At 44.2% G+C, this 19,499-nt stretch overlaps 2 protein-coding genes across 3 annotated transcripts; both read left to right on the forward strand.

Annotated features, from left to right (window-relative positions):
• Nucleotides 1-473: 473 nt before the first annotated feature.
• Nucleotides 474-12,026, forward strand: LOC135554232 (coiled-coil domain-containing protein 134-like). 2 transcript variants are annotated; one of them, XM_064986394.1, is made up of 7 exons: nt 474-580; nt 8,638-8,760; nt 8,891-9,012; nt 9,387-9,471; nt 9,713-9,894; nt 10,105-10,176; nt 10,437-12,026. In XM_064986394.1, the coding sequence occupies exons 2-7, from the start codon at nt 8,664-8,666 to the stop codon at nt 10,560-10,562; spliced, it is 684 nt and encodes a 227-aa protein (XP_064842466.1). In that variant the 5' UTR covers nt 474-580; nt 8,638-8,663; the 3' UTR covers nt 10,563-12,026. The 2 variants fall into 2 exon arrangements, with proteins under 2 accessions (XP_064842466.1, XP_064842465.1); XM_064986393.1 differs by having other exon boundaries at nt 489-736.
• Nucleotides 12,027-12,177: 151 nt separating this feature from the next.
• Nucleotides 12,178-19,074, forward strand: LOC135554231 (uncharacterized). The gene is made up of 2 exons (XM_064986392.1): nt 12,178-12,312; nt 16,835-19,074. Exons 1-2 carry the CDS (start codon nt 12,291-12,293, stop codon nt 18,259-18,261), a joined length of 1,449 nt encoding a protein of 482 aa, XP_064842464.1. The 5' UTR covers nt 12,178-12,290; the 3' UTR covers nt 18,262-19,074.
• Nucleotides 19,075-19,499: the final 425 nt, after the last annotated feature.

Here is a 19,499-nt window from a genome sequence, read left to right on the forward strand (position 1 = left end):
CTGTATCCCAGGGGTAGGCAACCCTGTTGCTTAAGTACTGCAGGATTTTGTTCCCAACTAGACACTACACCTGACCAACTGATCAGTAAAGTGATTTCCTAAATGCAACACAACTGGTCTTCCTGGTTAAAGCAAAAATATGAAGTGGCTGCGGCACTACAGGACCAGGGTTGCCTACCCTTGCTGTATCCCTTCTAGCCGATTTACTGCCAACTGCAGTTATGGAGCATTTGCTCAGGTGTATAGTTCATTGGCTGATCCCTCCTGGTGACCTGGATGGAGGTACTGTATGTGATCCTTCACAACCCATAGGAAGTCCCACCCAGTTGACTACTTCAAATGGTGAAAGTCCCCAATGGTGCTGCCCATGCTGAAACGGGCTTTTGGCATTAGAGTCCTCTGTCTATGGGTTTACTTGCTTTCGTGTTAAGTGGGAGGGGAGGGATTTACCGCGTACAACGGCCTGTGTGCCGCTCTAAAATTTCCGTCTGGAAACGACCTCCTTCCATGTAATCGCTGGCTGTCATTCGTCCAAGCAGAGCCAGCCGGTGCGATCGTGGCAGTGGCGCAAGCGACTTCTGTATGTAAATTAACATTTCAAACGTGATATTGTGACCTGAGTATTGTAGCAAATACTCCGCAACTGATGTCTCCATCTTTACGAGGAAACTGATGCTAGCGAGAAAGAATCGTTGGTTTCGCTATCGTTTTATATCGTGCTGTTTCTTACTACGAGGTGAGTGAACGTCGAGTTAGTGATGATGTCGAAGTCGAGTGTCCACAGCTGACCAGCCCAATGCGAGCAAAATGCATGCATTGGGGTACAGATGGGTTTACATTGCCATTCAAATTCTCGATGACCGGTTTATTCACAAATAGTCCCGAAATGAAATGCTGCTATTTCATGTGCCTCGATTGTTTTCAAAGATAGCGAACTGCACACCACAAAAACGCGAACGTTTTCTAAAAGAATGCAACAGAGATCATTGTGGCTCGAGCCTCTTCCTTGAAAATTGTGTCTGACATACTGATGATGGGAAACATGCAAAACAGTTTCCAAGCGGGGTCAGAAAGGGGTCATTTTGATTGGCAGTATGTCAACCTTTATCTCAAGTTTACATTTTGTATTGACATTTCCCTCAAAGTATTAATTATTGCCAACAAAATACTTAGTCAGTACCCAGTGCCTCTCTGAAAGCATAACGTTACCAATAACAGCTGTCTGATTCACGCAGAGCTCCGATATTGTAATGTATCTCACCCTGAACCTCAAACCTCCGACTGATTATATGGTACAACATACTGTATGTACTAGTTTACATTTCATGTATTAAGAAAATATCTTACAACAGCCTCTTACAACTCTGAAAACAGAGTTTGATGGCACATTCTGTAATGATTGACAACCAGGGGCATCATGCACCCATTATTTTATGGGGGCACGAATTATGTGTGGATGGATTCTTTAGCATGGTCTGCTCCAGACCCCTCCAGTTTGAAAAATCCTAAATTGTCCAACACCAGAAATGGCTTTTTCTTACAATCTATAGCCATATACCTAATTCCATGTAAAATATGTATTTTTCTGCATAGGCATACCTCTTTTCCTGTTCAATTGTAATTTTCATTAAAATGTCACACTGGTATATAGTATCATAACCTTAAATATGCTTCTCTGCATCTTTGCTAGCACAACTGGCTGCATATTGCACTACTATTGCTTTCCATCTTTTGTCATCTGCATCCAACTGGACTCTATGCAGCCAGCTATACACTCATGGCCCCCGCGACTGGCTCTACATAAAATATCTTCCATTCAGGGGCGAGGGTGCCAATTTCCTCATTGACTAGCTTTAAAAATATGCACACTGTCTTAATAAAACACAATTTTCGACCACCATGCTTGAGTAGCTAGTGCTACTTCCTGATGTTGCACACGGCGTTCAGCCAGGGGTAAACAGACTCCTGCAACCTGATTGGCTGAACATCAGAGGTAGCATTAGCGACTCGAACATGGTGGTGGAGAATTTTATTTTATTAAGACGGTAGCCATATTTTTTCCCATAGGCTCTTCGTTAACTTGTTGAGGAAATTAAAGCCTTTACAGCCTGAATTGAGGATGATTTATGTGTGAGTGTATTGAGAGGTTGGTTGTTTAGCAACAAAGTTGCGCACGTGTCAGTTATGGGGCAAAACAGACTGGGTTGGCTTAGATGGTTGACAACAGGTAAACTACATTTAGTCTCCAAGTGTTTATTGAAAACATACACTGAACAAAAATCTATAAATGCATCATCCAACAATTTCAAATATTTTCCTGAGTTACAGTTTGTATAAAGAAATCAGTCAATTGAAATAATGTATTGGTACCTAATCTATGGATTTCACATGACTGGGAATACAGATATATGTCTGTTGGTTACAGATGCCTTATAAAAATAATTTCATCAGTTGTCTCAGACAATCCTGCTGGTGAAGAAGCTGGATGTGAAGGTCTTGGGCTGGCATGGTTACACTTGGTGTGTGGTTGTGAGGCCGGTTGGACAAATTCTCTAAAATTACGTTGGAGGTGGCTTATGGTAGAGAAATGAACATTCAGTTCTCTGGCAACAGCTCTGGTAGACATTCCTGCAGTCAGCATGTCAATTTCATGCTCCCTCAACTTGACACATCTGGCATTGTGACAAAACAACACTTTTTAGTGGCCTTTTTCTTTAACCCTTTTTTCTCTCATTTTCGTGGTATCCAATTGGTAGTTAGTCTTGTCTCATCGATGCAACTCCCGTACGGACTCGAGAGGTGAAGGTCGAGAGCCGTGCGTCCTCCGAAACACAACCCAACCAAGCCGCACTGCTTCTTGACACAATATCCACTTAACCCGGAAGCCAGCCGTTACCAATGTGTCAGAGGAAACACCGAACACCTTGCAACCGTGTCAGCGTGCACTGAGCCCGGCCCACCACATGAGTCACTAGTGCACGATGGGACGAGGACGTCCCTGCCAGCCAAACCCTCCCATAACCTGGACAGCACTGGGCCAATTGTGCGCCGCCCCATGGGTCTCCCGGTCGCAGCCTGCTGTGACAGAGCCTGGACTCGAACCCAGAATCTCTAGTGGCACAGCTAGCACTGCGATGGCCCTTAATCAGCTTCTTGATATGCTACACCTGTCAGGTGGATGTATTATCTTGGCAACGGAGAAATGCTCACTAACAGGGATGTAAACAAATTTGTGCACAACATTTGAGAAAAATAACCTTCTTGTGTATGGAACATTTCCGGGATCTTTTATTTCAGCTCAGGAGAAACAGGACCAACTCTTAACATGTTGCTTTTATATTTTTGTCCAGTGTAAATACATTTGCACGATGAGTGCTTATTTCTCAAATATATTCTTATAGTTGTTGGTTAGCTATCTAGTGAATTTGAGCCATTTTAGCATTTGACATTAAGTCATTTAATCACCTCAAAGCAAGACATGATATCAAGAATAACATGAATCTAGCTGAAACGGGTCCCTTACCATTCCCCACATGGGAGTTTCTTGTCATTGTTTGTAGCTATCTTGCCATCCAGAATCACAACTCACGGACTTCTGTCCCGTTGAAGCGTGCGTTTTCGTGACGTCAGCTAACCCATCTATAGCCAGCTGCATAGAGCCCAGTTGGATGCAGATCACAAACTACGTAAAAGGAATAATACGGCCGGTTGGCCTACATCTCTGCTAAAATATTTAAAGGAACGTGAGTCTCATTTAGTAATTGCTTGCTTTTCTAAAGTCTATCAACCTTGCCAGCAGGCATGCCTGATAAGATAGTTAGACAAGCTACTCTTACTTGATCGCCTGCAATGGCTTGGAAGCTAGTTTTCCAGTCTCTCTCTCTCCTGCACTGACGATACTGTCTGCATGCACTAAGGATCCTGAGTGGCGCAGCGGTCTAAGGCAGTGCTAGAGGCGTCACTACAGACCCGGGTTCGATCCCGGGCTGTATCACAACCGGCCGTGTTCGGGAGTCCCAAAGGGCGGCGCACAATTGGCCCAGCGTCGTCCGGGTTAGGGGAGGGTTTGGCCGGGGTAGGCCATCATTGTAAATAAGAATTTGTTCTTAACTGACTTGCCTAGTTAAATAAAATCAAAATCTAAAGTCCTGCCTAGGATATCTTTGCTCCTTGGTGCACCTTGTAAGGAACCACTTACTAGGGAGAATAGGGGGGTTACTCTTTGCCTTGTCCAGTCAGTGTGCCCCCTCTGTAAAGTACCACTGACAAATTATTATAAAACGTAGGCTTAAAAATGAAGTTTAGTCATTAATTTAACATCTGAAAATGTTTAAAACAGGACAAATCTGAGGGGGCACGTGCCCTTGTCTCCCCCTATGGGCATGACACCTCTGGACACAGCTGAATGTGGGGATTACAGTAAATGGGTGCATTTTGGAGTGTAGTTTCTCAAATTCTGTGCTTTGCATGATGCCTGTGGGATATGATTTTATTTTTTTATTTCATCTTTATTTAACCAGGTAGGCTAGTTGAGAACAAGTTCTCATTTACGACTGCGACCTGGCCAAGATAAAGCATAGCAGTGTGAACAGACAACAGAGTTGTTGGAACCCAGTGGGTCTGGCGACGAATATGTAGCGAGGGCCAGCCGACTAGAGCATACAGGTCGCAGTGGTGGGTGGTATAAGGTGCTTTAGTGACAAAACGGATTGCACTGTGATAAACTGCATCCAGTTTGCTGAGTAGAGTATTGGAAGCTATTTTGTAGATGACATCGCCGAAGTCGAGGATCGGTAGGATAGTCAGTTTTACTAGGGTAAGTTTGGCGGCATGAGTGAAGGAGGCTTTGTTGCGGAATAGAAAGCCGACTCTAGATTTGATTTTCGATTGGAGATGTTTGATATGAGTCTGGAAGGAGAGTTTACAGTCTAGCCAGACACCTAGGTACTTATAGATGTCCACATATTCAAGGTCGGAACCATCCAGGGTGGTGATGCTCGTCGGGTGTGCGGGTGCAGGCAGCGAACGGTTGAAAAGCATGCATTTGGTTTTACTAGCGTTTAAGAGCAGTTGGAAGCCAAGGAAGGAGTGTTGAATGGCATTGAAGCTCGTTTGGAGGTGAGATGGCACAGTGTCCAAGGACGGGCCGGAAGTATACAGAATGGTGTCGTCTGCGTAGAGGTGGATCAGGGAATCGCCCGCAGCAACATCATTGATATATACAGAGAAAAGAGTCGGCCCGAGAATTTAACCCTGTGGCACCCCCCCATAGAGACTGCCAGAGGACCGGACGGCATGCCCTCCGATTTGACACACTGAACTCTGTCTGCAAAGTAGTTGGTGAACCAGGCACGGCAGTCATCAGAAAAACCGAGGCTAAGAGTATGGTGATTGACAGAGTCGAAAGCCTTGGCAAGGTCGATGAAGACTGCTGCACAGTACTGTCTTTTATCGATGGCGGTTATGATATCGTTTAGTACCTTGAGCGTGGCTGAGGTGCACCCGTGACCGGATCGGAAACCAGATTGCACAGCGGAGAAGGTACGGTGGGATTCGAGATGGTCAGTGACCTGTTTGTTGACTTGACTTTCGAAGACCTTAGATAGGCAGGGCAGGATGGATATAGGTCTGTAACAGTTTGGGTCCAGGGTGTCTCCCCCTTTGAAGAGGGGGATGACTGCGGCAGCTTTCCAATCCTTGGGGATCTCAGACCATATGAAAGAGAGGTTGAACAGGCCGGTAATAGGGGTTGCGACAATGGCGGCAGATTAGTTTCAGAAATAGAGGGTCCGGATTGTCAAGCCCAGCTGATTTGTACGGGTCCAGGTTTTGCAGCTCTTTCAGAACATCTGCTATCTGGATTTGGGTAAAGGAGAGGCTTGGGCGAGTAGCTGCGGAGCTGTTGGCCGAGGTTGGAGTAGCCAGGCGGAAGGCATGGCCAGCCGTTGAGAAATGCTTGTTGAAGTTTTCGATAATCATGGATTTATCGGTGGTGACCGTGTTACCTAGCCTCAGTGCAGTGGGCAGCTGGGAGGAGGTGCTCTTGTTCTCCATGGACTTCACGGTGTCCCAGAACATTTTGGAGTTGGAGCTACAGGATGCAAATTTCTGCCTGAAGAAGCTGGCCTTAGCTTTCCTGACTGACTGCGTGTATTGGTTCCTGACTTCCTTGAACAGTTGCATATCGCGGGGACTTTTCGATGCTATTGCAGTCCGCCACATGATGTTTTTGTGCTGGTCGAGGGCAGTCAGGTCTGGAGTGAACCAAGGGCTATATCTGTTCTTAGTTCTGCATTTTTTGAACGGAGCATGCTTATCTAAAATGTTGAGGAAGTTACTTTTAAAGAATGACCAGGCATCCTCAACTGGCGGGATGAGGTCAATATCCTTCCAGGATACCCGGGCCAGGTCGATTAGAAAGGCCTGCTCACAGAAGTGTTTTAGGGAGCGTTTGACAGTGATGAGGGGTGGTCGTTTGACTGCGGCTCCGTAGCGGATACAGGCAATGAGGCAGTGATCGCTGAGATCCTGGTTGAAGACGGCGGAGGTGTATTTGGAGGGCCAGTTGGTCAGGATGACGTCTATGAGGGTGCTCTTGCTTACAGAGTTAGGGTTGTACCTGGTGGGCTCCTTGATGATTTGTGTGAGATTGAGGGCATCTAGCTTAGATTGTAGGACTGCCGGGGTGTTAAGCATATCCCAGTTTAGGTCACCTAACAGAACAAACTCTGAAGCTAGATGGGGGGCGATCAATTCACAAATGGTGTCCAGGGCACAGCTGGGAGCTGAGGGGGGTCGGTAGCAGGCGGCAACAGTGAGAGACGTATTTCTGGAGAGAGTAATTTTTAAAATTAGTAGTTCGAACTGTTTGGGTATGGACCTGGAAATTATGACATTACTTTGCAGGCTCTCTCTGCAGTAGACTGCAACTCCTCCCCCTTTGGCAGTTCTATCTTGACGGAAAATGTTATAGTTGGGTATGGAAATCTCAGAATTTTTGGTGGCCTTCCTGAGCCAGGATTCAGACACTGCAAGGACATCAGGGTTAGCAGAGTGTGCTAAAGCAGTGAGTAAAACAAACTTAGGGAGGAGGCTTCTGATGTTGACATGTATGAAACCAAAGCTTTTTTGATCACAAAAGTCAACAAATGAGGGTGCCTGGGGACATGCAGGGCCTGGGTTTACCTCCACATCACCCGCGGAACAGAGAAGGAGTAGTATGAGGGTGCGTCGAAAGGCTATCAAAACTGGTCTGATCTGTCCTAGTCGCTTGCCCCCTCTGCTCCACCTTAATATTCCAGCACTTTGTCTACTCTGATGGAAACATCAATGCTGGATACCCATTTGTCCATGTTGTTGACACTAATAAAAATCTATGTCCTTCTTGGCTTGTAACGAAACATGGATATGGGGCTTCCTACTACTAAGCCTTTTCCCTGGTTGTCCATCTTAGAAATATTTGACTTGTTGACTTGCATGTTTAGTACAAAAAGCTGGAAGGCAGCCCGAAGATGTTTTCAGAATGCACAAATTGTTCCTAATCAAACACTGTCTGTATTCTGCTGCTCTAACTGTATCATCAGCACCCATTTTTGCTGACAGAGTAGATGTTGCAAAGTTTCTCAGAGTATGTCGTTGGTGATTCAGGCAAATTCCCTGTCATAGCCTATGTCAAATCACACAGCTTGCATAACCCAATCTCTGAATCTTCAGGCAGTATTTTAAGTCTAACCATAGGAGGTTAAGTGTCAGAGTAGGGGAATGCAACTGAAGAGTTCAGAATAGAGAACATATTTTCAGCTGTTTCTCAAAATGTAGTATCAGGTGTCAGTCCTCATTTCTCTTTCACTCACAACCCTGACTCTTTCCCTCGCGATCAGATCCCTGTCTTTCGGCCTAACCTTGTTGCGATTTGAAAAAGATAAATGAAATATTCAGCAGAAAAGCAGTTGGCTCCCCAGGGTCTCTCTCATCCCACAGTACTCCTTCCTAATCTTTCTTCTGCCTCTCACAATCCTCCTCCTCCTCTTCTCGCTCTCTCTGATAATATTATCGATGGAGACATTGCTGAATTATACATTTGGTGTTCTATCGATGCTGTCTTCTCCCTCGACACTTTTTTGTTTTCTGCTGATGTTTTAAAAACCATCAAATATGCATCAGTCGTCCAAGACTCATTTGTATCCTGTTCAAATGAATTAACATGCTCCAAGGGAGAGGAGGCTGGACCTGCGGGAATGTTGAGGCAGCCCACAGCTTAGAGGATGGAGAGTGTATGAGAGGAAGAAAGAGGATGCAAGACGGGGGCTGGCAAGAAGTCTGAGTTATTTTGGGGTTTAGAAAAGTGACATGTCAAGTGGCTTTTAGTACCTGTGTATTTAGAACCTGTGTAATTTATAGTACAGGACCAAACTGGATTTAAAAAGTAAAAATATGATAAATATACTTTATTTTTAATTTTTATATATATTTTAGGTAACCCTCCAAACACATAGCAAAATACAAGAATATGCTCTAATGTCAACCAGACAGACCTACTGTAAATGTTGGTTTTACAAGTTCAGTAAAAATATTGTAATAAATATTTCAGAATACAGTTGAACTGCATTTTCTCTTGTCTTCTGTTCTGTGTGTTAGTGCCTCACCATCGCCACCTCTTGACCATGCTGAGTGTGTGTACAGTCGTCCTGGTGGTTGCTGCTGCAGCCCTCTCCTCTGCAGACTCCGACACACACAGACATGACTCCAACCTGGAGATCTGTATCCTACTGTGTGTCTGTTTCCTCCTTCAGAATATTAAGAGGTGTCCTCTTGGATGACCCTTGATTAGTGTTTATGTTTTGAAATGTCTGTCAGCATTTCTTCCTGAACACCCCCTCCCCCCTCTCAGACAAGCTTCTGTTTGAGACCAAGAGGAAAGACCAGCTAAATGCTCTGAAGAACCTGGTGGAGCTCAATGACATCAACCAGCAGTATAAGATCATAGACATCATGCTGAAGGGCTTGTTTAAGGTACAATGGGTCCACTCCTGTTTAACTTCCCTTCATGCTGATTATTAGCTAGAAACAGGTCGTTGTGGCCTTAGCGGGAAGTAATTGCGGTGTTAGTTTCTTAGCATGTTTAGATTATTATGATCTCATGAGTAGGCAAATAAGGCCACTTGCTAAGTAGTATCTAAGTAGCCGGTCACTAATAAGACTAGAGTAACCCGGATTTAGCTTCCAAGTCTTCCTATTGTGCTTGAGGCATCACTGTATATACTGTTTGATTCTCAGAGGACATATCTGCTATGTTATATCTGCTCTCTGCCCAAGGACAACTATGGTAGTGAACCCACAATGGGCAATCTACATTGTGTGTGTGTGTGTGTGTGTGTTCTGTGAAGGTGTTGGAGGACTCGAAGGCCGTCCTTACTGCAGCCAACATGCAGGCTGATGATCCCTTCCCCATGGATGACAAAATCAAAGAAGGTCACATCATGGACCATTTATACCGTTACTATACTTTGCTCTCTCCTCCCTCTTTCTCCCTCTGCTAATCTGATTTGTCTGTCACCATCTTGCTTTTTTCTCATCTGCCTCCTCTCTCCCTCCCCTTTTCCCTCTCTGCCTCTTACGCTCTTTTAGTATGTCAGTCTGCAGTGATTTACTTTAAAGTTGATTTCCTAAGTATGAAATGTAGACTACTCTCTTTCTCTATCTCACTCCATAGCCTACTCCCATGTGGTGGAGAACACGGCGTTCTTTGGGGACGTAGCGTTGCGTTTCCCACGTATTGTCCACCACTACTACGACCGTAACCCAGACTGGGGCGGCCTTCTGCGATGGGGGCTCCGCTTCTGCAACCTCACTGGGGTGTTCACCGGGGGAGCACACCAGCATGTTCTCTCACTGGTGAGACGGGGATAGAGCTGGGAGGATATTCTGGGGCATAGAGGAAATGTTTATGCTTTATTGAAAGCCAACAGGTGTAATGTGTTATAACCTTATTACTACATTTTATAAGCATATTGTAAGCATACCATTAAATAGCTATTTTATATGTGCCTTTTTTTCCCCCTATGGATTCAAAATGGCGGATAACTCTCACTCCTTGTCTCTCAGATGTCGCAGGAGTTGGGAATAATAGAGAAATCCCCAGACTTCACCAACCCATACCGCACTGAGAGAGACGACGTGAGTAACACAGTGGCTCTCAGTCTCTGTAACCACATGGTATCACTGTGTAGCCTACCAGACAGACTTGAAAAGCGTGTTCTTTTAAGGCTTGTTTAACAAACACGTTTGAGACGAGCGTAACATCAGTAAAACTCACTGACTGCACCTTTTTGCTTTCCCATCCTCTGCTGTTTGATTCTCCACACTCCATACACCTATTGTTAAAAAAATGCCTCTCTCAAACACACGTTCACACGCTCTGCTTTTCTCTGGCACAGGTGCTTCACACTGCAGAGGCCTTTCAGAAGATCCTGAGGGAGGAGGAGAAGAGGAGGAGGAAAGAGGACAAGAGGAAGGAGATTAGGAAGGGGCCTCGCATCTCCCGCTCCCGTACTGAGCTATAGTACTTTACCTCAACTCTTGGAGAGAAATGATGAGGAGAAGGAAAATGTATGGGGATGTCCTGAGTCCTAGATTCAGTGATGAAGAGGTTGGGTGTTGGAATCTGTGAGTTCTGTCGAAGGGATACAGTGGCAGCAGAACATTTGAGAGGGAACTAGAAGTGTTTGTAGCACAGGAACAAACTGGAGAGAAGGAAAGGAGGTTGAGCTCTATCTGTGGAATCAGACTTACTGTATACAGAACTGTGCCCAACCTGCAGTTATTATGAAACAAAGAACATACAGCTAGCACTATGTTGAAGATTTAATAAGGAAAGCTCATTTTCATAACTAGATTACGTGACTGTACTTTGGAAGAAACAGCAAATACCCAATATGTTATCTTTTTTTGTGAATAGATTGAATACAATTTACTACCATACAATTGTTTTGATGATGGCATTTGTACGTATGAGTTTACATTCCCATTCAACAAGCTTCAAAATATAAAGCTTGAATATGTTGAATTCTGTTTTGTGTTTAAGTTTTCCTGTCGCCTTCTCCAGAGTTAGCAGATTTATATAATGAGATTTTATGAGTTTGTTGTTGAATGGTCCTACTGTAGGTGTATCCTCTTAATTTGCTGTACAAGTGTTGATCTTGACTGCAGAACCATTTTTCATGATGTCTGCCACTTGCTTTCCTAGAGCCGACTGCTTTCTTAGCTCTGTGTGTGACTGTCCGCATGAGTGTTAAATGGGGTTTGGTCACTTATGATTTAAATGGAACTATTTGATATATTATTTTGTCTACAATTAGGGAGGGATAATGTCTTAGAGCTGTGTCTTTTGGCAACCACTCATCAGCTTAAGCTTCTATATCATGTCATATTTGTTTCTGTCCATCTGATGGCCATAATGAAATGTCAGAACAGCAGTCACCTAGAACAATGCCTTTAAAAAACATCTATATTTTGGCTTATCTAGGGAAGATCTTAATTCTATATTCGTCCTGTCTCCTTAAAATCTAATCCAGAAATCCCTCCTCTCTGACCACCTCCTATGGGTTTTGAGGAGGAGAGCGGATGCGAGGAGTTTGCAATTGAGATATTCCCCTAGTGTTTTGTTGCCTCTTGACATTTTGAGGGAAATTGGCTCATTTTAATGCAAGTAAGTTATATTCAATATAGAGAGGTGATGACTGAATATGATTTGCTAGAGTTTGGTAAATGGACTGTTATTTATGTATGTTCAGAGCAGTGCAGGCTGGTGGGAGGAGCTAAAGGAGGATGGGTTCATTTTAATGGATGGAATGGAGTTCACAGGTTTGTTTTATTCCATTCCAGCCATTACAATGAGTATGTCCTCCTATAGCTCATCCCACCAGCCTCCTCTGGTTCAGATTAAGCGTCTCATTACTGAGAATTTACTATCGTGAGTAGATTTATCATACATTTGTTAAGTTTAATAAAACATAAATTACTGTGAATCATACTTTTTAATTTGAAATAATTACAAATAAATCAACCGCTGAAGATTTTAATAAGTCAGTGTAATGAAATCAGAATGCGGAACATCTGCCACCAGATGGCGCCAAAGGTGTGCAATCGACAGTCATGAAGTCATTGTTCCCCCCACTGTTTTTGGTTAAACTCATTGGACTGTTGCCGAACAGTCGTATCCGCCATAAACACTTCACCAACGCAACACAACAAGCCCGAATGGAGACTTGAAGCTTAATCAGACAGAGATCATGTCTAATTTCGTGGAATTGGGTAGGTCAAGGTTTTTAAGCTTTTTTTTTCTCCATATTTAACAGTTTGCAGCATAGCATTTAGCTAAGTTAAAACTCATGCAAATCTAGCTAGCAGCAAACCGTCAACAACAGAGATAGCTAGCTAGCTATCGTTAGCTAGCTATAGTCTTATTTATACTTCATTCAAAGAATAGGAAATAGTTAACCAACGTGTTATTTAAAGATTGATCTTTTGGCAATGTTTAGTTAATGATTATGCTGTCTCTAGTCAACGTTAATAAACAGTGCTGTTTTCACAAGGAAAAACAAAGCTGAACAATCTGCGGCGTAAATTAGTTGAACATTCCTGACTGTTCTTCACCAGCCTGTCAAAGAATGGTGTGAGGTCAGGCCTACACCAAATTATGTAATGCACAGTGGATAGATTAGGCTAATTGCTTAAAACTGTATAAATAGTCGGCCTAGGTCTCATTACGAGTGTAGCTTACAGACTGTTTAGCTGAAAACTGCACATATGAACCTAGCCTAAGTAATGTCAGAATCAGCTGCTTGTCTGTCAACCAATTATTTATATACACAATAGATTACTGACGACTGTTTTAAAGCCATCTTGGCACTTCACCAGCTATAGAAATACGTGTATTGTCTACATTAGTTTTTTCCCCACGTTTATTCTATTAGACACATTAATGCATACTTAGAAATTTATATTATGTAAGCTAAATATAAAAAAATATCATTAAATATATTAACTTTTTCCCTAAATTCCAGGTAGCAGAGAATGGACACTGTCATATTTATTTAGTTGGTGCTGTATATTTAAGCAATAAGGCCCGATGGAATGTGGTGTATGGCCAAAATACCACGGCTGTGGGCTGTTAAGGACATGCAACGTGGAGTGCCTGGATACAGCCCTTTGGCCATGTACCACAAACCCCAGAGGTTCCTTACTGGTTACAACATAATTAGATCAGTGAACAAGTAATTTTGTTTCATACCGTGGTGTAAGGTCTGATATACCACAGCTTTCAGCCAATCAACATTCAGGGCTCAAACGGCCCTGACTATTATAACCTGGGGGGGTTCAAGCCCTGAATGCTGATTGGCTAAAAGCTGTGTTATATCAGACCGTATATCACCGGTATGACAAAGCATGTATTTTACCTCTTCTAATTACGTTGGTAACCAGTTTATAATAGCAATAAGGCACCTCGGGGGGGGGGGGGGGGGGGGGGCATTCAACTCAATGCATCGTCAATGAGCGCTGATGAAGATTTCATCAAAAGTGCATTACAGTGGCTTGGAAATACAATGACATTCAAAAGGAGGCAAATAATTAGAAGGAAAACCTTTTGTCATCATTTTGATGTCACCAGATGGACTTCAGATGCAGTATAACTTTTGCTAGCTAAAATTGGGGGAACGCACCGGATTTGAGCTTTTTTGACTAACTTTCTTAATGACATTACCATCTGTCTAAAGTAAATTTGACGACATGATAATGCTGGCGAAATGGTTTCCTACTAAATATTTTACAACTTTTAGCAATTTCATTGTACTTCGAGGCAGTGTAGTTTAGACTAAACAGTAGTTAAGCCCAGTCATTCTGGATGGAGACTATCACCACTTTGACTCGCAGCCTACTGTACATAGTAAGCTGGTGCGCACCAGGTTGTACCTCACGTTTTAGTCATGGAAAATGGTTGAGGATTTTTCTGCAATATTCACATAATTTTGGCAATTACATGTGGAAAAGTGAACATTATCAAGCCTGCAGCAGATTAAACAGAAAGTGAATTATTACAGTATTAAATAGAGCCATGACGACATGGCTAGAAATAAAACCAGATAAAATAACACCTTACTGCACACAGGGGACTGTGAAGAGACAGTCATTTGATATACAGTACCTTTGGAAAGTATTCAGACCCCTTGACTTTTCCACATTTTGTTACGTTACAGCCTTATTTAAAAAAATATTAAATTGATGAGGGAAAATAAACAATCTACACACAATACCCCATAATGACAAACCAAAAAATGTTTTTAGACATTTAAGCTCATTTATAATAAATGTTTTTAAGAAAACATCTAATTTATATATTCAGACCCTTTACTCAGCACTTTGTTGTCTTCTTGGGTATGACGCTACTAGCTTGGCACACCTGTATTTGGGGAGTTTCTCCCATTTCTTCTCTGCAGATACTCTAAAGCTCTGTCCGGGGAGCGTTGCTTCATAGTTATTTTCAGGTCTCTCCAGAGATCTTTGATCGGGTTGAAGTCAAGGCTCTGGCTGGGCCACTCAAGGACATTAACTTTTCCAGAAGCCACTCCTGTATTGTTTTGGCTGTGTGTATGCAGGGACATTGGCATTCAGGCCAAATAGTTAAATCTTGGTTTCATAAGACTAGAGAATCTTGTTTCTCATGGTCTGAGATGTATTTTGGCCAACTCCAAGAGAGCTGTCATGTGCCTTTTTCTGAGGAGTGGCATCCATCTGGCCACTCTGCCATAAAGGCCTGATTGGTGGAGTGCTGCAGAGATGGTTGTCCTTCTGGAACTTTCTCCTATCTCCACAGAGGAACTCTGGAGCTTTGTCAGAGTGACCATCGGGTTCTATGGTCACCTGGTCAGGGACCAAGGCCCTTCTCCCCCGATAGCTCAGTTTGGCCGGCCGGCTAACTCTAGGAAGTCTTGGGGTTCCAAACTTCTTCCATTGAAGAATGATGGAGGCCACTGTGTTCTTGTGGTCCTTCAATACTGCAGACATTTTTTGGTACCCTTTTCCAGATTTGTACCTCGACACAGTCCTGTCTCGCAGCTCTACGGACAATTCCTTCGACCTCATGGCTTGATTTTTGCTTTGACATGCACTGTCAACTGTAGGACCTTATATAGACAGGTGTGTGCCTTTCCAAATCATGTCCAATCAATTTAATTTACCACAGGTGGACTCCAATCAAGTTGTAGAAACATATCAAGGACGATCAATGGAAACAGGATGCACATGAGTTTAATTTCAAGTCTCCTAGCAAAGGGTCTGAGTACTTATCTAAATAAGGTATTTCTGATGTCTAAAAATCTGTTTTCGCTTTGTCATTATGGGGTATTGTGTGTAGATTGATTCAATTATTTCACTCAATTTTAGAATAAGCCTATAATGTAATGTTACAAAATGTGGAAAAGTGAAGGGGTCTGAATACTTTCCGAATGCACTGAATGTCGGCTGTGTGTGACGTTTTTAAATGAATGTAGTTCAGTCTTTGACTAATAATGTTCTATATTATGTCATGTTTCCATTGGACCCCAGGAAGAGTAGTTGCTGCTTTTGCAGTGGCTAATGGGGATCCTAATAAATACCAAATCCTAAGATCTAAAACTAAACTATTCCAATTAGTAAAATTCACAATACACCCCTACAAAGAAATGCTGGCTCCTTTTTCAGTTTAGCCCGCCATCCACACACAGACAGTTTCGGTCCCAGCCACAGGGCTCTATACAGAAACAAACAAATATTTTCCCACAGAAACAAACAAATATTTTCCCATAGAACAAACCTATCTATAGTATGACAGCAGTTACCAGCTACCAACAGCTGGCAGACATGTTCATTTGGTTACTTTAGCATGAATCATTTGACTGAAGCCCTCCTTTCATTGTTGATAGCCATGGAATGTGCCCCGCAGATTGACGAGTAGATGTCAGATTTGCTCCTCTCATTCTCACAAATGTATCCCACTTTTTACGAAGTGTTTAATTTGCGTCGCAATAGAGGCATACTCACATTTGCATAGTAAGTGTTGCTGCTACCACACAAAGCTTGGCCATCTTGATGAATAAAGATGCAATTGATAGCTAGCTCCATACCACTAACACACAAGTCGTTTTTTATTATTTTTACCCACAAGTATATGAAGGCTGAGCATGCATCTTGATTTCCTCACTGTGGCGCTGACCGTGGGGAGTTGTGGGATTGTTTCTGAAGTTAGAGATGATTTTGAGAGAACCTCTTTAACCCAACTTTTAGAACAATATTACATTATTATAAAAAATGATCTAAGAGTTTGTAATTTGGCAAGGTTTTCTTGGGGGCCTCTAAGTTATTAATACTATTTCTCAATGACAGAAACACATATAATAGTAACTTAGAGAAATAGCTGCTACATGCCTTTAATGTTTACTTTATATATATATATTTAATCTTACTTTCCCCACTAGAACAACAAAAAAGACTTAAATGCATGTAATTTTGTCCTAGAAACATTTATTTGAAATACTGTTGAAGTCCATTCATTCCTAATGAAGGATTGCTTCTTCTGGGGAGTGCCAATATAGCTGACCGGTGGCTTCAAAGCTTCTCATTGGCCAATACATATCATTAGCAATCCAGGGATATATATATGTAGCATTGGCATTGATGTCAACATATTGTTTTTATATGATGCATGTATTTTCTATTTGTTTGCTAAATCTGCACCTAATAATACTGTATAGCTGTTTAGTGTCATTAGAAATTAAACTGTATTTCCATGTCCATCCAGGAAGGAGAAGAGGGGAGGGAAAAGACCCAGATGAATTTTCGGAGAGCGAGGAGGATGTCTCCTTAGCCACAGAGCTCCGTCTTGTCCTGATCGGAAAGACCGGATCAGGGAAGAGTGCCTCTGGGAACACCATCCTGGGCCGCAGGCACTTCCTGTCAGAGCTCAGCGCCAGCTCAGTCACCCAAGTCTGTGAACAAGGCAGCGCAGACCTGACTGAGGAGGAGGAGGAAGGACAAGGAGTCAGGAGGAAGAGGACGAAAGTGGTGGTGGTAGACATGCCAGGCTTTGGAGACACACGCTTCGATGCTGAGCAGACTCATTCTGAAATAGCCAAGTGTGTGGCACTGTCTGCCCCAGGCCCCCATGCATTCCTCCTGGTGATCCCACTGGGTCGCTACACTGAGGATGAGGACCGAGCCGTGAGGGACATGGTCCATATATTTGGGGAGGGTGCGATCCATGACCACACACTAGTCCTGTTCACTCGTGGTGATGATCTAGAAGGGAGGGGGATGGAGGGGTACCTCGGAGCCAGCGCCCCGGTGGAGCTGAAGGCCCTGATAGAGAGGTGTGGGGGCAGGTACCACGTCCTCAACAACAGAGACCCAAGTGACCTGCACCAGGTTGTAGGGCTGCTAGAGAAGGTGGAGATGATTGTGGAAGAGAACAATGGAGGCTTCTACACCAACACCATGTTCAGAGAGGCTGAGGCTGCCATCAGGGAGGAGCAGGAGAGGATGGTGAGAGAGAGAGGGGAGGGAGAAGGCAGTGATATGACGGACAGGGAGAACAAGATCGCTAAAAGGCGGAAGTGTGATCTAGAACGGAGTGGGAGTGGGTGGGATGAGAGGAGGGGGGCAGCTGTGGGAGTTTCAGGATTAAGGAAGAGAGACCTGGAGAGAGCAGGAGTAAATGAGGAGGGAAGGAAGGTGGAGAGGTGGACTGAAGAGAGGAAAGGAAGTGCTGTTAGCCTCCCGTTGGACAGAGGGGACAGGTGGAGGCAGTTGTTCAGGACCAGGCGGCGGGGCAGCGACAGGACCTTGAGCAGGAGGCAGTCTTTCCTCTCTGCCCTGGGGCAGTTCAGGAGGGAGGCCGCCCTTTCTGAGAAGGTCCTAGAGAGAGTGAAGATCCTGGTGGCTGCTGGAGCCACTGGCATGGTCGTGGGGGCAGTGTTTGGGGTGGCTGCCCCTCTAGCTGCTACGGCGGGAGCTGCAGCCATGGGGAACACTGTGGGCTTTGCTGCTGGGCAGCTGGCTGGGATGTCTGTGGCAGGCGGCACAGGGATGGGTAAAGCTGTGGGTGCCATAGTGGCAGCAGCCGCAGGGAAAACAGCCATGGCTCTCGGGGCAGGGGGCAGCCACCCCAAACACTGCCCCCACGACCATGCCAGTGGCTCCAGCAGCCACCAGGATCTTCACTCTCTCTAGGACCTTCTCAGAAAGGGCTGGGGGGATCTGTGGGCGCCCTAGCTGGGGCGGAAGCTGCCAGTCCTGGGGCAGCTGCCTTGGATGCTCTAGAGCAGGTGAGCCTGATTGGGACTGCAGCAGTGGGAGTTGCAGCAGGGGTGGGGGGTGCCATGGGGGCAGGAGCAGCCCTGGGGGCTGCTCTGGAAGGTGTAGCTGTCAGCACAACTGCCCTTCCTGGGGTGTGCACCGCAGCAGGGGCAGTAGGTGTGGCTAATGCTACTACAGTAGCAGCTGGGCAGCAAGCAGTGGCCACTGGGGGCAGTGTTGCAGCTGGAGCAGTTCAGTGTGCTGCCGCCACTGTGGCAGATGGGGTGGCTGTGAGTGGGCCAATGGTTCAGGCCGGTGGGGTGTGTAGATCTGCAGGGCAGGTTGTTTCTGGTGCCTGGGGCTCTATGGGAGCGACAGCGTGCATTATGACAGTGGTGGCGGAGATAGGCAAGGCTGCAGTGGGAATTGCCCTGGCAGGAGGGCTGGTGGTGAAGGTAGTGAAGGAGAGGGTCAGGAACAGCAACAGCTCAGCAGATGCCAACTACACAGAGAAGAAGTCCTACGAGATCTACTGGAACAAATAAAGGACAGTTAAGCCTGCAACACCACCAGACCACAGAAGAAAAATACACTCTCAGGACCTTTCAAAATGTGGATTCAGGTTCAATCATTAAGCAACTTATCTCAATTATCAATAAAAGCACGTTGCAAGTCTTTGTTCTTTTTACTGGCAGTGGAGGGTGTGATTTCCTCTATTCCCTGTTAATAAACTATAGCTCTTCTGCAGTGAAGTGTCTTCCCACAATATTACTGAACTATCGTTTTCGCTTTGTTCAAGCACTTATCGTGGTTATTTGAGCTTTTTGGTATGCACTTACACCATTTGTGTGATTACTTGTGATCCCATAGTTATTTTTAATTCATTATAGGATATGGTTTTCTACTGTATTCAGTCAAATTAGTAGTTTACTGTTTTAATGAAAGACATGCAGATTTTCATAAATCCACAGATATAATCTACAACTTTTTAGTCGGGTCCAGTATTACAAAACAGTATTTTTAGCTCTTATTCACAACTGAAATGATGTGCTGTATAACACACATTTCACATTGTGTTCAGTTGCAGTGTTGTGGCTGTTTGAAGGGGAAAGAATTGAAATGCGTAATAAAATGAAATCTGATAAAAATGTCCTTGTCATTTTCTCTTTTAT

This window comes from Oncorhynchus masou, chromosome 14 (assembly GCF_036934945.1).
Source record: "Oncorhynchus masou masou isolate Uvic2021 chromosome 14, UVic_Omas_1.1, whole genome shotgun sequence".
NCBI lineage: Eukaryota > Metazoa > Chordata > Actinopteri > Salmoniformes > Salmonidae > Oncorhynchus > Oncorhynchus masou.